General features: G+C 41.2%; 1 protein-coding gene across 1 annotated transcript in view; it reads right to left on the reverse strand.

Moving 5' to 3' along the window:
* LOC135873866 (sodium channel protein type 5 subunit alpha-like) overlaps window positions 1-13,788 on the reverse strand; it is a 160,352-nt gene that overhangs the window by 36,628 nt on the left and 109,936 nt on the right. The window contains 3 exon segments of the mRNA XM_065398477.1: window positions 5,643-5,696; window positions 7,002-7,262; window positions 7,676-7,790. Coding sequence (XP_065254549.1) covers window positions 5,643-5,696; window positions 7,002-7,262; window positions 7,676-7,790 — 430 coding nt within the window.

Below are 13,788 nucleotides of genomic sequence, written 5' to 3' on the forward strand. Positions count from 1 at the left end.
GGATGGAGAGAGGTAAATAGTGGTGTCCCACAAGGGTCTGTTCTGGGACCAGTCCTATTCAACATATTCATAAATGATCTGGAAAAGGGGGTAAACAGTGAGGTGGCAAAATTTGCAGATGATACAAAATTACTAAAGATAGTTAAGACCCAAGCAGACTGCAAAGAGCTACGAAAGGATCTCTCAAAACTGGGTGACTGGGCACAAAAGGGCAGATGAAATTTAATGTTGATAAATGCAAAGTAATGCACATTGGAAAGCATAATCTCAACTATACATATAAAATGATGGGGTCTAAATTAGCTGTTACCACTCAAGAAAGAGATCTTGGAGTCACTGTGGATAGTTCTCTGAAAACATCCACTCAATGTGCAGCGGCAGTCAAAAGAGCAAACAGAATGCTGGGAATAATTAAGAAGGGGATAGATAATAGGACAGAAAATATCATGTTGCCTCCATATAAATCCATGGTATGCCCACAGCTTGAATACTGTGTGCAGATGTGGTCGCCCCATTTCAAAAAAGATATATTGGAATTGGAAAAGGTTCAGAAAAGGGCAACAAAAATGATTAGGGGCATGGAACGGCTTCCGTATGACGAGAGCTTAATAAGACTGGAACTTTTCAGCTTGGAAAAGAGACGGCTAAGGGGAGATATGATTGAAGTCTATAAAATCATGACTGGTGTAGAGAAAGTAGATAAGGAAGGGTTGTTTACTACTTCTCATAACACAAGAACCAGGGATCACCAAACGAAGTTAATAGGCAGCAGGTTTAAAACAAATAAAAGTAAGTATTTCTTTGCCAGAGGATGTTGTGAATGCCAAGACTATAACAGGGCTCAAAAAAGAACTAGATAAATTCATGGAGGATAGGTCCATCAATGGCTATTAACCAGGATGGGCAGGAATGGTGTCCCTAGACTCTGTTTGCCAGAAGCTGGGAATGAGCAACAGGGGATGGATCACTTGATGATCACCTGTTCTGTTCATTCCCTCTGGGGCACCTGGCACTGACCACTGTCTGAAGACAGGATACTGGGCTAGGTGAACCTTTGGACTGACCCAGTAGGGCCATTCTTATGTTCTTATAACAGGCTGGTATTGATTTCCTGAAACATCCCACCCTGCTATCAGGTACTGGTCCTGCTGAGATTAAGTGGGTTTTGCAGACTCATTGAGGCAAGTTACTAAAGAAAGGATATAGGGCATTGAGACAAGCAGTGCTGAGGGAAGAACTAAAGGAAGCAACCAAGGCTGGGGAGAAGGTTTGGGTTATTCTTTGTTCTCTTTTTTAATAAAATCAAATCCCAGGAAGGGGAAGAGTTTGGACTTTCTTAAACTGTTCTACAAACACAATGCACATGTAAAGGCATGTGCTGACAAGGCCCCTATTTCAGTACATTTCTCCACCCTTCCTATTCTCCTCCTGCTCTTCCTACTCCTCAACTTTCCCTCTCTTTCCCAGGCCCCAGTTATACCCTTTGTCATCTCTACCAGCTCCACATTTGACCCCTTTTCTCTTTGCCCAACCAATTCCTGGGTCAGCTCCCTCTCCTCAGATAAATTTCTGTTAGCAACTTCTGTCCTCATTCATCACTAATGGGTAATGCTTGAATCTGTGGAATTTGGAGGTGCTCCAATATTGTAGAATTCAGGACTACGCCCTGGCTTTCAGCTCAGGCCACCAGAAGTTTTAAAAAAGTTTTAGAAACACTTCAGCAAGTGATTATTAGCATTAAGACAATACCTTGATATAAAATATTAATTTACCTTAATGACATTTATATGTCTAAGTCTCCCCTTAGAGAAAAAAATCCATTAGTTACAAATTGTATTCCAGTCATTTATCAAACTACCAGAGTGAGTTGAATAAGGAGAGACGCTGCTAACCAAAAGAAAATTATTAAGTAAGATATTTCTCATTCTGCTGCACAGCTTCTCTGCTCATTCATCACTAATGGGAAATGGCGAGGAATGAATCACAGCAGTAATGTGGAAAGGTTAAGCAGAGTTTTAATTATTATTGGAGTAGAATAATAGACAGAAGTAGAATTCTCCCCATATAAACTAACAGTTTTGGGATTTAATAAATTATGTATCATAAATTAATAGCACCTTCCTATCAGTGGACGCCTCAGTGAAGGAATGGAAACCTACTTTGCAAACATTTCCTCAGATAAGGCTCATATATATTTTTTTCCCACAGTACCACTAGGGACCTAGTATATGGAGACTTGACTCCTTTTTTGTAAATAGTTACCCAGATGCCTAGCATGCCAAGTAGTGCAGAATTTTAACATTTTGCCTATAGTAACTTTGAGACCTTAAAGCCCTGGAATTATGGATAGAATGAGATTGGCATGTGGGGTCAGGCACCCAGCCTCCCTGTGAAAGGCTCCACTAAGGAGAATGAGCCAACCCAGATCCACCTGGTTGTTTGGTTAATTGGATAAGTAGCAGGGGGTGGGATGCTTAATTAGTTAAGGAAGTGTTATGAGGGCTCAGGCTGGAGCCCAGAACACAGAAAGGAAGCTTTTGGGGAGAAAGCCCCTCAAGGGAAACTGGGTAGGAAGCCACTCCCAGTAGTGTCTCCCTGAAGAGCAGAAGCTCCCAGAACAGAGAAAGTCAGATTTCTGGAAGTAGAAGAATAGCCTTTTCCTCCTAAGAGTAGTGTAGATTCTTTAAGAATAGGGGAACTAATTCCAAACCCCGTCTTCGGATGTAATGGCAACAATAAAGTCCAGCCCAGGCTTCTCTCATCTGTCATTCTGATTAATCTTGACACCTGAGGATACTCAGAGGTGGTGTCTGATGTGCCTACCTAAAGAATGCTACTAAGGCTGTTTGTTTCTCATTGTTTTATGGTACTTAGTTGTAGGACTCCAATCAACCATCCTGGAGAAACTGTAGTGTAGCAGGTTATTATTATTATTATTATTTTTAACAGAGTAGCATTTAGAGGTCAGAGTTCCATTGTGCTGGGCACTTTACAAAGAGATAAATCCCTACCCCAGACAGCTTTCTGTTTCCCCTCATATCAGAAACTTAATTTGACCAGATCAATGAATGAAATTTTCTGGTTGAGTTCTGTCTGGATACTTAAAAGTATCAATAAGGCTAATGGAGAATCCCTGCTGAAGTACACTTCTCTTCCAATGCCTGGGGTGTTAACTGTAGGTGTTCCAGGTCCAGATGATGATGTCCCTCCTTCAAAAAGATTTGGTCTTTTCTAGAGATGCAACAGAAGTTCCTTGGTTATCAAGTCCCAAGTGCCTTCTGGGCCAGTGGAGGACTAGAAAGGAGACTTTAAATCTCATTTATCCTTTTTTCGGTATCCTTTCTGTGAACTGTCTTAAAAGGGAGCAGATTCTTCTCTGGCCAGGACATTATTTTCATTGTCACAGAGAAGCTTTGACCTTTTGTTTTGGAGGAGATATAAACACTCATGCTTCAGTCATAAGCCAATCTCTCAATGGGTGGTAGGAGGAAACTTCCCCTGTGAGCACCACCATTGCCTAATATGTGGTTCCCTGCACCTTCTTCTGGAGCAGCTCGTACTGTCATAGACTGGATACTGGATTCAATGGACCATTGATCCAATCCCATTTGGCTATGTTGATGATTGTGTTCAGATACGCCACTGAGAGAGCTGACAAAGTTAACTAAAATCAGATTTTGGAAATCTATCTTCCAGGTATGCTCCCCACCCTGCAAGGCTTGCTTCCATAATGAGTATGCAGTGACAGTTGGGTTGGTTTTCAGCATGTTGTTTGTACTTATCTCACCACAAAAGTAAATTTGGACGTCATCCAGGAACAACATCTAATTTTGCATTGCCTCAGGTGATTATTTCCATGTCCTCACAAGTAAGTTCTGGAGGTACATTTTAAGAAATCTCACTCAGGATGAAAAGGATTCCAGGCATCAGCAATCCTAACCACTGGAGATAACTGGCTATGGATTGGCAACTGCCAGGAAATGGCTGATGCAATGAAGTTTTGGATCTTTGCATATTTTTACCAGGGTGTTAAAATTATGGCCAGAGCCATGCCTCCTTTGATCTCTGGGTGAGCAATTCTCCATATTGAGTTTAAAAAGTTCTTGATTTTGAACAATGGTGAGTATGAATCTTTTCCAGCAGCTGGACAGTTATGTATAGATCTGTTTCTCTAGACAGGGCACTGATTGGCATGTTGTCCATGAATGGGTATAGATGCATGACTTTCAACCTGAGCCTTGCTGTGACTCTACCAGCTGTTTCATAAGATTCTGGGTGTAAAGGATAGATCAGAAGGAAGAGTCTTGCATAGAAATTGTAAGCCCTCAAACAGAAATGCTCATTTTCTCTTTGTCACGCTGAGAATTTTGTTGATCTGTAAAGAAAATTTATCTAGGTTTCCGTGGAAGCTACTGCTCCAAATTTTTTCCTTTGCTAAGGCATCAATCCTTTCTTGAATGCCCTTAGTAATGGTAGTGGCCAGCAGACTGCTATGCTGGCTTTAATAGTAAGGGTTGAGATCTCTCTATTTCAGCTACTGATTTCTCTAATGTTTCCCCAAACAAACCTGTACATTTGGATGCACAAAATATCTGTTTGGGATAACTGATTGCTTTTCATAGGTGTAGCAGGGCTTCCTAGTCACCACTTTAGAAGCCATAGCTCATCACAAATCACATCAAGGATTTTACCGGGACAAAAGCCCAGGGATGGAGCATGCTCAGTCACTCTCTGGACTTGGCAAATGCACAGTCTGGTCTGTCAGCATTGGAGTAGAGACGTCCAGGGCTGTTGGCTTCTTGAGGAGGAGAAGGAGAGTGTGGAGGTAGAGGAGTGTGGTGCAGGAGCTATTTTTTTTACAGTGAGCAGTACGGGAGCCAGAAGTTTTCATACTCATGAGTGAATGGCTACTTGTGAGAGGGAGTGAGACTGGGAGAGTCTTTATGCTTGTCTAGACTAAGAATATAAATTGTGTTTAAAAAATTTTTTAGTGTAGACAGGGTTTAACACCTTTAAAAATATATTGGCTCCTGTAGGGTTGACCACAAACAGCTAACATGTTTTTAAATACTATCTATTTTGCTAGACAGGGCTTGAGTGAATGAAAGAGGGGAAGTAAATGAGAGTCAAAAAGAAGAGTGTGAATGAGGTCAGCTGGACTGGATTTAGGTCAGAGAGTGGGAAACAACATATGAGAATAAGGAATAAAAAGGAACTGTATGAATGTAGGTGGTGAAGAGCTGCAACCATATGTATTAAACATGTACCCAGTAATCTTCTTATTGTACACATACAAAAGAAAGAGAGAGAAGGAACTTGGTGCAATTCCTCCAGGAGCTTTCCCTGGAGGGGCTGGGCTCTGTTACTACCACAGGATTGTATATAAATTTACACAACCTGGCCCTTAAAATTCTCTTAACGCAGAAGGGGTTTTGTATGACTACTCAAATTTGACAATGTTGTCCCTAAATCTATCCTCTGAGTATTTACTCTTCCCATATCTATTAATTCCTTATCTTTTTTAGAGTGTCCACATACTGGTATTTTCATCTTGATACTGCTAACTAGACTGAAAAGTGCAACACACAGCTAAAAAGGGGACAATGGCTACAATACAGAATATTTTCATTTTGATTATATACCTCACGTGAATCCACTGCGGCATACATAATGTCCATCCAACCTTTAAAAGTTGCCTAGAAAAAATAACAAGTACATGATTATGAAAAATATATTACATTTATTCTCATTAAAGTCAAAAGTAAAGTGTTTTAAAATTAAATCATGGTTCAAGTGAGTTTAAATGAGCAGAAAGAATTCTACAATGCTAAGGTGAAACGTTATTCACATACAAAGAGTTCAGGTTGGAAGTATGTTTCAGTGGAGTTCGCGAACACCTAAAATCAATATTATCTGTAACAAAAAATGCTGCACATTTAAAAAACCCCAAAAATTAGAATATCTGGAAATTAACAATTATGGAAGCCCATAAAACAAGCTTTCAACCTTAAATCTTTTAAAACTAAGTTATTTATTTGCAAATTTCCCATTTTCTGAATGAGCACTAAAAATGTAAGGCAGGTTAGTGTATAAAAGAGGGGAGAACAGCTCCGACAGAGATAATGAGGCCAACAGATCAAAGAATGGCGCTCCCCTCCTGAAGACTATAGCAACTCTGTAAGCACTCTGGAAGGGTTGTGGGGGCAGGAGTGAGTTACACCTGCGTGAGATATACGGGTAGTGAACACTGAAGGGGATAGAGGGGGAGAATACTTAAAATGGTTTCAGTTTTAGATCTAAGGACTTTCTAAAAATTTAAAGGGATAAGAGTCTCTTTTACTAGTTACTAGTACCACTAATGTCTTTTACTGGAATACTGGGTAATAATGGCACACTGGGAGGATGGATAATCTTGTGACTAAGACTTCGGCTTGGGACTCAAGAAACTTGGATTCAGTTCTCAGCTCTGCCATTGACTTCTTTTGTGACCCTGGGCAGGTCACTAAATCTTTGTGCTTCAGTTCCTCATCTGTACAATGATGATGATGATTGCCAACATCACCAGGGTACTGGGAGGATAAATTCATTCATGTCTGTGAAGTGTTCAGATGCTACAGTAGTCGGAACCATATTAATACAACTAGGTAGAATACATAGACTATGCTACATTTTTTCTGATCTGTGACTAAATTTAACATTAGAATACAGAAAATAAAAGTGGTTTCAGACCCACTAAAATACGAACTGTCTCAGGTTTAGCACTCCTGTTAGAGGATTAAAACACATTTGATAAAATATGTCCCTGGGAATGCCTACACTCAACACAAAACATGCAGTTACAATGCAGGTCTTTAAAATGGTTTGAGTGGCTCAAATATACATCATTTTCACAGTTAAACATTCTGACTTTAGGTTATGAGGATAAATAAAAGTGCAACTATGACTGGGACGTCTGCCCAACACATCTCCCTGCAAAAGAAAGTGTTTGTAATAGAACTTACCACCTGTAGAAGAGCCAAGTACCCCATTCCAACATGATCAAAGGTGACTTTAGCATTCTCCCATTTTAAGTGACTATGGATTTCACAGTCATTTCTGCTTTTAATTTGATCAATCAAATCACTTGATATGTTAGTGCATTTCCAAAACCTTCCACGAAATTCTTTCACTCCTATGATGTTAAATGGGAGCCAGACAACAAGGCAGACAAGCATGACGTTCATGATGGAAGGGATAGTTCCTACTAGGGCATACACAACTATCTGAAATAAATTAAATGAATGGAGAGGAAAAGAAATGTAGTTATAAGCAGTCACCAAAACAAGTTCCCCAAAAAACTATTTTTGAGAACTTGTTTTCATCTTTGCATCTATCAACTTCTCACTCATTCATAAATTAGGTCCTTATAGTGGCTGGCGTCTTTAAAGCCAATTTGGATCTGTTAAATGTTCCTTTAAAAATAATTTATATATATAATTTAAGTAGGACTCATTTTTTTAATTCTATTTTGTTTTAGAAAAGAAGAATCAACTACATTTTCTGTAAAGAAAGTTTGACTGTGATCAGCATGAAAGACATAAACACTCCAAAGGAACATAGTGTGCAGGGGACTGGACTAGATGACCTCTTGAGGTCCCTTCCAGTCCTATGATTCTTTGAAAATAGTTATCTATACCTTTATCCCTTCCAATCTGGATAAGGCTCGGAGGGGCCTCAATGCCCTCAGGGTTCTGAAAGACTTCACGTTTTGGCTGGCACAAAACTCTGCTTTTTTCAATACTTCCTGGTTGCTAAAACTTGTAAATGAAACCTGTGTAGATTGAATTGAAATTAAGATTAGTAATCACATCAGAAATGGTAAATGGAATAAAGGGGTTTACTGAATAGATGATAGTAGATATTCATGGCCTGAATGTTTTTTTTTTTTCTTAGGGAATGAAATGGAGTATACGTGCCTGTTCTTACTGTACCATAATTACTCTCTAACCCGGGGTGGGCAAATTTTAGAATACTCTGGGCATGGAAATTGTATGGTGGGCCATGAATGCTCACAAAATTGAGGGTTGGGGTGCGGGAGGGGGTGAGGGCTCTGACTGGGGGGGTGGGATCTGGGGTGGAGCCAGAAATTAAGAGTTCAGGGTGTGGGAGGGGGCTCTGGGCTGGAGCAGGGGTGTGCGTGTGAGGGCTCTGGACAGGGGTGCAGGCTCTGGGGTGCAGGAGGGTGGGACCAAGGGGTTTGGAGGGCGGGAGGGGGATCAGGGCTGGGGCAGGGGGTTGGGGTGCTGGAGGGGGTCAGGGGTGCAGGCTCTGGGTGGCACTTACCTCAAGCAGCTCCCGGAAGCAGCGGCATGTCCCCCCTCCGGCTCCTATGTGGAGGCAAGGCCAGGCGGCTCTGCACTCTGCTCCTACAGGGTGCCACCCCTGCAGCTCCCATTGGCCGTGGTTGCCAGCCAATGGGAGCTGCGGGGGCAGCGCTTGGAGCGGGGGCAGCGTGCAGAGCCCCCTGGCTGCCCCTACGAATAGGAGCTGGAGGGGGACATGCTGCTGCTTCCGGGAGCCGTGCGGAGCCACGGCACACGTGGAGCGGGGCAGACCACACTCCATGGCAGGAGCTTGAGGGCTGGATTAAAACATCTGAAGGGTCAGATGTGGCCCCCGGGCCATAGTTTGCCCACCCCTGCTCTAACCCTTTCTCATATTCGTCTACAAATAATAATCCTGAACTGTAGGATAAATTTAAAATTAGAGAATTAAATTAGCTTAAATTTGGTTAAAGAAATCTGTGTTGCAAAGAAAGGCCCTAACTAGCAAGTAAAAGAAAGGCCTTGGAAATGAGTTATAAGGCCAAAAGGGAAGTAGTAGGGAGAATGTTGGGTCCAAGGAATGAGATAAGGGGAAATTTCTAAAAAGAAGGCTTTGAGCAACAGGGGTGACTGCAGATGGTTTTAACTAAAACAAAGAAAACCTGTCTTAGAAGAAGCCAACATGGACCTTCCCACTCTACATACCAGTGTTGTCTCAAAAACTAGAGCCTATGCAAACCCAGGTGCAATGGAAAAGCTGTTAGTCCGCAAGAAGGAAGGGAATAGATAGGGAGGACAGGCCTTGGGTAAAAAGAAGATTGTACATTTTATCTGAATTAAGATTGAAAATAAGGGTGAACTGTCTCAAATTTCAGAGGGGTAGCCGTGTTAGTCTGGATCTGTAAAAGGCGACAAAGAATCCTGTGGCACCTTATAGACTAACAGACGTATTGGAGCATAAGCTTTCGTGGGTGAATACCCACTTCATCAGATGCATGTAGTGGAAATTTTCAGTTCATTTGCAAATTTGACACCATCAGCTCAGGATTAAAAAAAGACTGTGAATGGCTAGCCAACTACAAAAGCAGTTTCTCCTCCCTTGGTGTTCACACCTCAACTGCTAGAAGAGGGCCTCATCCTCCCTGATTGAACTAATCTTGTTATCTCTAGACTGATTCTTGCCTGCATATTTATATCTGCCTCTGGAAATTTCTACTACATGCATCTGATGAAGTGGGTATTCACCCACGAAAGCTTATGCTCCAATACGTCTGTTAGTCTATAAGGTGCCACAGGACTCTTTGTCTCAAATTGTTTTTTAGCTGAAGTTGATAATTGACAATAACATCACTTGTTTATTAAAGGGCATAAAAAGTAAACTCTTAAAGGGCTCACTGCTAATAGCTGCCTGGTCATGTTGGAGCCAACCAATATGGGTCTAAGCACCCGTGGCTGTATCTTGATCAAATGCTTATCTTTTCACTAGTATGTTTATAAGTATCTTGATCAAATGTGTATAAATATTTTGTTACTGTTTGGATATACTAAATTGCTTATTATTTAGGCTTTTTAGACATGTTTCGAGCAACTGTATAAATACCACTCAGCCTTTGTGTTTAATAAAGAAATTTATGGTTAAATTAATGTTGTGGTAATACCTTGCATAAATAATAATAATTCCAACATGAGCCACACCACAATAATTCTTGTTCTCAAAAAAGAAAGTTACTTATCTCATAGTAACTGGAGGTTCTTCGAGATGTGTGGTCCCTAGCTGTATTCTCCTGTGTATGCGCATGTGCTCCATGAGCATGGAGTCAGAGAATTCTTGCAAGCAGTGTCCATTGGTCTGCACATGCACCCTTGCCCTCCTTGCGTTTCCACCCAAGGGCATAAAGGACAGAGCAGACTGACCGCCTCTCCAATTCCTTCTCTACCATGAATCCATTTATGAAGCAGAGGAGAAAGAGGGTTTGTAGTGGAATACAGATCTCAAAGAACCTCCAGCTACTATAAGTTAAGTAACTTTCTCTTCTTCTTCAAGTGCTGCTCACTATGTATTCCACTGTGGGTGACTAACAAGTAGCACTTAAGTAGGAGAAGGGTGCGAGGATGCAGACAGCAGAGCCACTTGGAGGACCACTGTCCCAAAGGATTAGTCAGTGGAGGAGCTCTGTACTACAGCATAATGTCCCACGAACCTGTGGATGGAACTCCGCATAGCTGCCCTGGAAATGTCAAGTGGAGGTTGTTAAGATTAACTTTTATCATTTTTGTATGTTAAACTCTCATAATTCTTTTAAATGCTAACCAAAAGCCTTTTTATTTTGTGTATCTGTATATTTATTGCCCTATATGTATTTAAACTAAAGTTCTTTGTCCTTCAGTTGACCCTAATGTCTGAAGGGGAAATGAACACAATAATGGAATGTGTGTAATCTTTTAACCCTGCTTTTCACCCTGATTTTACAAATATCTCCAGGTTTCCAGGGAAAAGACCCCTCAAACTAATATAAGTGACTATAAAAGTATGTTATAAATAAAACTGGGTGATGGATAAGACATACTTGTAATTGCAGATGGGTTCTGTAATGGAGAAAATAATGACCTATTGAAAGATGTTTTTAACTCATTAAGAACTGTTGGTTTTCCCAGCTGTTAGTAACAATGACCAGATTAAAGATTCCTTTTTACTCATCAATCAGATAAACTGAAAATCAGTAATTAGGATAACAGAACACATAGTAAAATTAACCATGGGAAAGTAATTCAAAAGGAGTTTCTTCTTCTCATGTCTTATGAAAGGAAAGAGGGTTGGAAAATTAGCTTGGGAATGAACACTGTTGGCACTTCACCAGGTACAGAGGAAGGAACCAAACTATCTTCTCTTCACCATCTACAGGGGGAGGTAATGTATCTGTTCTTTCTGTATTCTGTATAGGGCTGTAATAACCTTTGATTAATACTCTTTGATTACATAATTCCAACTGATCCTGTTTTTTGATCATCTCGAATTGTTATCGAATTCAAATATGCCACAAGGTACTTCCTGAAGCGATGCCACTAAGGCTGCTTGTAGAATGAGCCCTTACCCCCTGAAGCGGAGCAAGATGTGAAAACTGGTAACAGAGCAGGATATAGCCCAAGATCCATTCAGAGATCCTCTGAGAGGATACAGCTTGACCTTGGATTTGTTCTGCTAGCACGAGAAAGAGTCCAGGTGATTCTCTGATTGGTTTTGTCCTTTGAAATTTCTTTATTAAACCCAAAGGCTGAGTGGTATTTATACAGGTGCTCTAAACATGTCTAAAAAGCCTAAATAATAAGCAATGTACTATATCCAAACAGTAACAAAACATTTATAAGCATTTGCTCAAGATACTTATAAACATGCTAGTGAAAAGATAAGCATTTGATCAAGATACAGCCAAGGGTGCTTAGACCCATATTGATTGGCTCCAGCATGGTCAGGCAACTATTAGCAATGAGCTCTTTAAGAGTTTACTTTTTAGAGGCCAAAGTGTGTCACACATTGAGGGTATGAAGTCTCCTCTCCTCAGGTTCATGTGGTTTGAGGAAAAACACAGCTAAGTATTGACTGGTTTATGTGAAACTCTGAAACTACCTTGGGGGTGAATTTTGGATGTACTCATAAAGAGACTTTGTCCTTATGGAATACAGTGTATGGCAAGTCCGTCATTGGTGCTCTGCGGTCACGTGTCCTTCTGGCTGAGGTGATGGCCACAAGGAATGCAACTTTCATAGACTGGTGAATGCAGTGTTGTTGTAGCCATGTTAGTCCAAGATATTAGAGAGACAAGGTGGGTGAGGTAATATCTTTTATTGGATCAACTTCTGTTGGATTAGAGAGACTTGATGAAGAGCTCTGTGTAAACTCAAAACCTTGTCTTTCTCATCAACAAATGTTGGTGCAATAAAAGATATTACCTCACTCCCCACCTCCCCCTGTCTAATTGATCGGTGAGACATGGACCATGTGGCTAGCAGTTCGAAAGGAGGTTAGTGAATGCCGAAAGTACAAGGTTTAAGTCCCTGTGAGGAGTAGGTTACCTTACTGGTGGGAGGTTCTGATTAAGCCTTTCAAGAATCTGTTAGTCAACGAGTGAGTGCAAATTGAATAACCGATGATGGATGGCACACACTGATTGCTGCCAGGTGGAGTCGAACAGAACTGAGGGAGAGCCCAGCCATCTTGAGAGAAAGGAGATAGTCCAAAAGAAGAGGAATATCATCTGACTCAGGAGATACGTGTTTCTGCTGTGTCCAGATGGAAAAACACATCCACTTGGCTAATAGCATTTCCTAGTAGAATCTTTTCTGCTATTATTAAGGATGATCTATACCACTTCAGAGCAGAAACATTCTAGGGTTGATGACCATCTGAAATCTAAGCAATAAGATTCAGTGCTTCGGGGTTGGGATGCTGGATTTTGCATTCTCCTGGGTCAAGAGATTAGGAAAGGACTGGATGCTGATTGGAGGACAACATGACATTAGAAGGAAATCTGGGAAGCAAAACTGGAAGTGGTTGGGGCCCACCATGAATTCGAGAAACTGCCTGTGGATGGGGTGAATATCTTCATGAATATATTCATATCAAGAGCTGTAAACCAAATGTGCTATTCCATATGATGCCCGAGTGACCATAAGAAATTTCATCTTCCAAATAAAGTGGTTGAGATTGCAGAGACTGAGAATGGATCTCCAACTGCCCTTCTTTTTGGGTACTAGGAAGTATGTTGAGTAAAAATCCTCTCTCTGGTGTTGAAGAGGTAAGCGGTCTATTGCTCCTCACTGGAGGAGGCATTCTATTCCCTGCCTGAAAATCAGCTCATGAGAATGGTTCCTGAAAAGAGATGGGATGGGGGTTTTGGAGGAGGTAGGGAAGTAAACTCTATTGCATAGCGAGATTGGATGTTGTCTAATACCTTCTTGTCCATTGTATAGCACTCCATTTGTATGGGGAAAAGTGTTAAATGACCTACAAAGGGTATGTGGGGACTGGGTTGTGGTAGTTTGCAGCTTACAAACTCCCTTCAAAAATACCTTTTAGCCATGGGATGGGGTTGAGATGGTGCTGTAAATGTGGGAGGTGCAGTGAAATGAGACTTGTGTATCCTTTGTCTTTTATGAGGAGGCTCATAAGATAGATGATGATAAAACTGTTGAGTCACTGGTTTAGTTTTGTAAGCCTGCCTGTGGTATTTTCTCTTTGGGGCAGGTGTATATATTCCCAGCCAGCAGAGGTTGGCCATGGAGTTCCTCTATCTTCGCATTGAAAAGATTGGCTTCACTGAAGGGTAAGTCCTCCACCATGTTCTGAACCTCCCTGGGAAATCCTGAAGTATATAGCCATGACTCACAGTACATCACAACAGCTGTTGCCATTGCCCTTGATAATGTCTTTGTTCCATCAGTTGCTGACTGAAGTGCAATTCTGGCTACCAGCTTACCCTCTTCAATA

This window comes from Emys orbicularis, chromosome 2 (genome assembly GCF_028017835.1).
Source record: "Emys orbicularis isolate rEmyOrb1 chromosome 2, rEmyOrb1.hap1, whole genome shotgun sequence".
In the NCBI taxonomy this organism is placed as follows: domain Eukaryota; kingdom Metazoa; phylum Chordata; order Testudines; family Emydidae; genus Emys; species Emys orbicularis.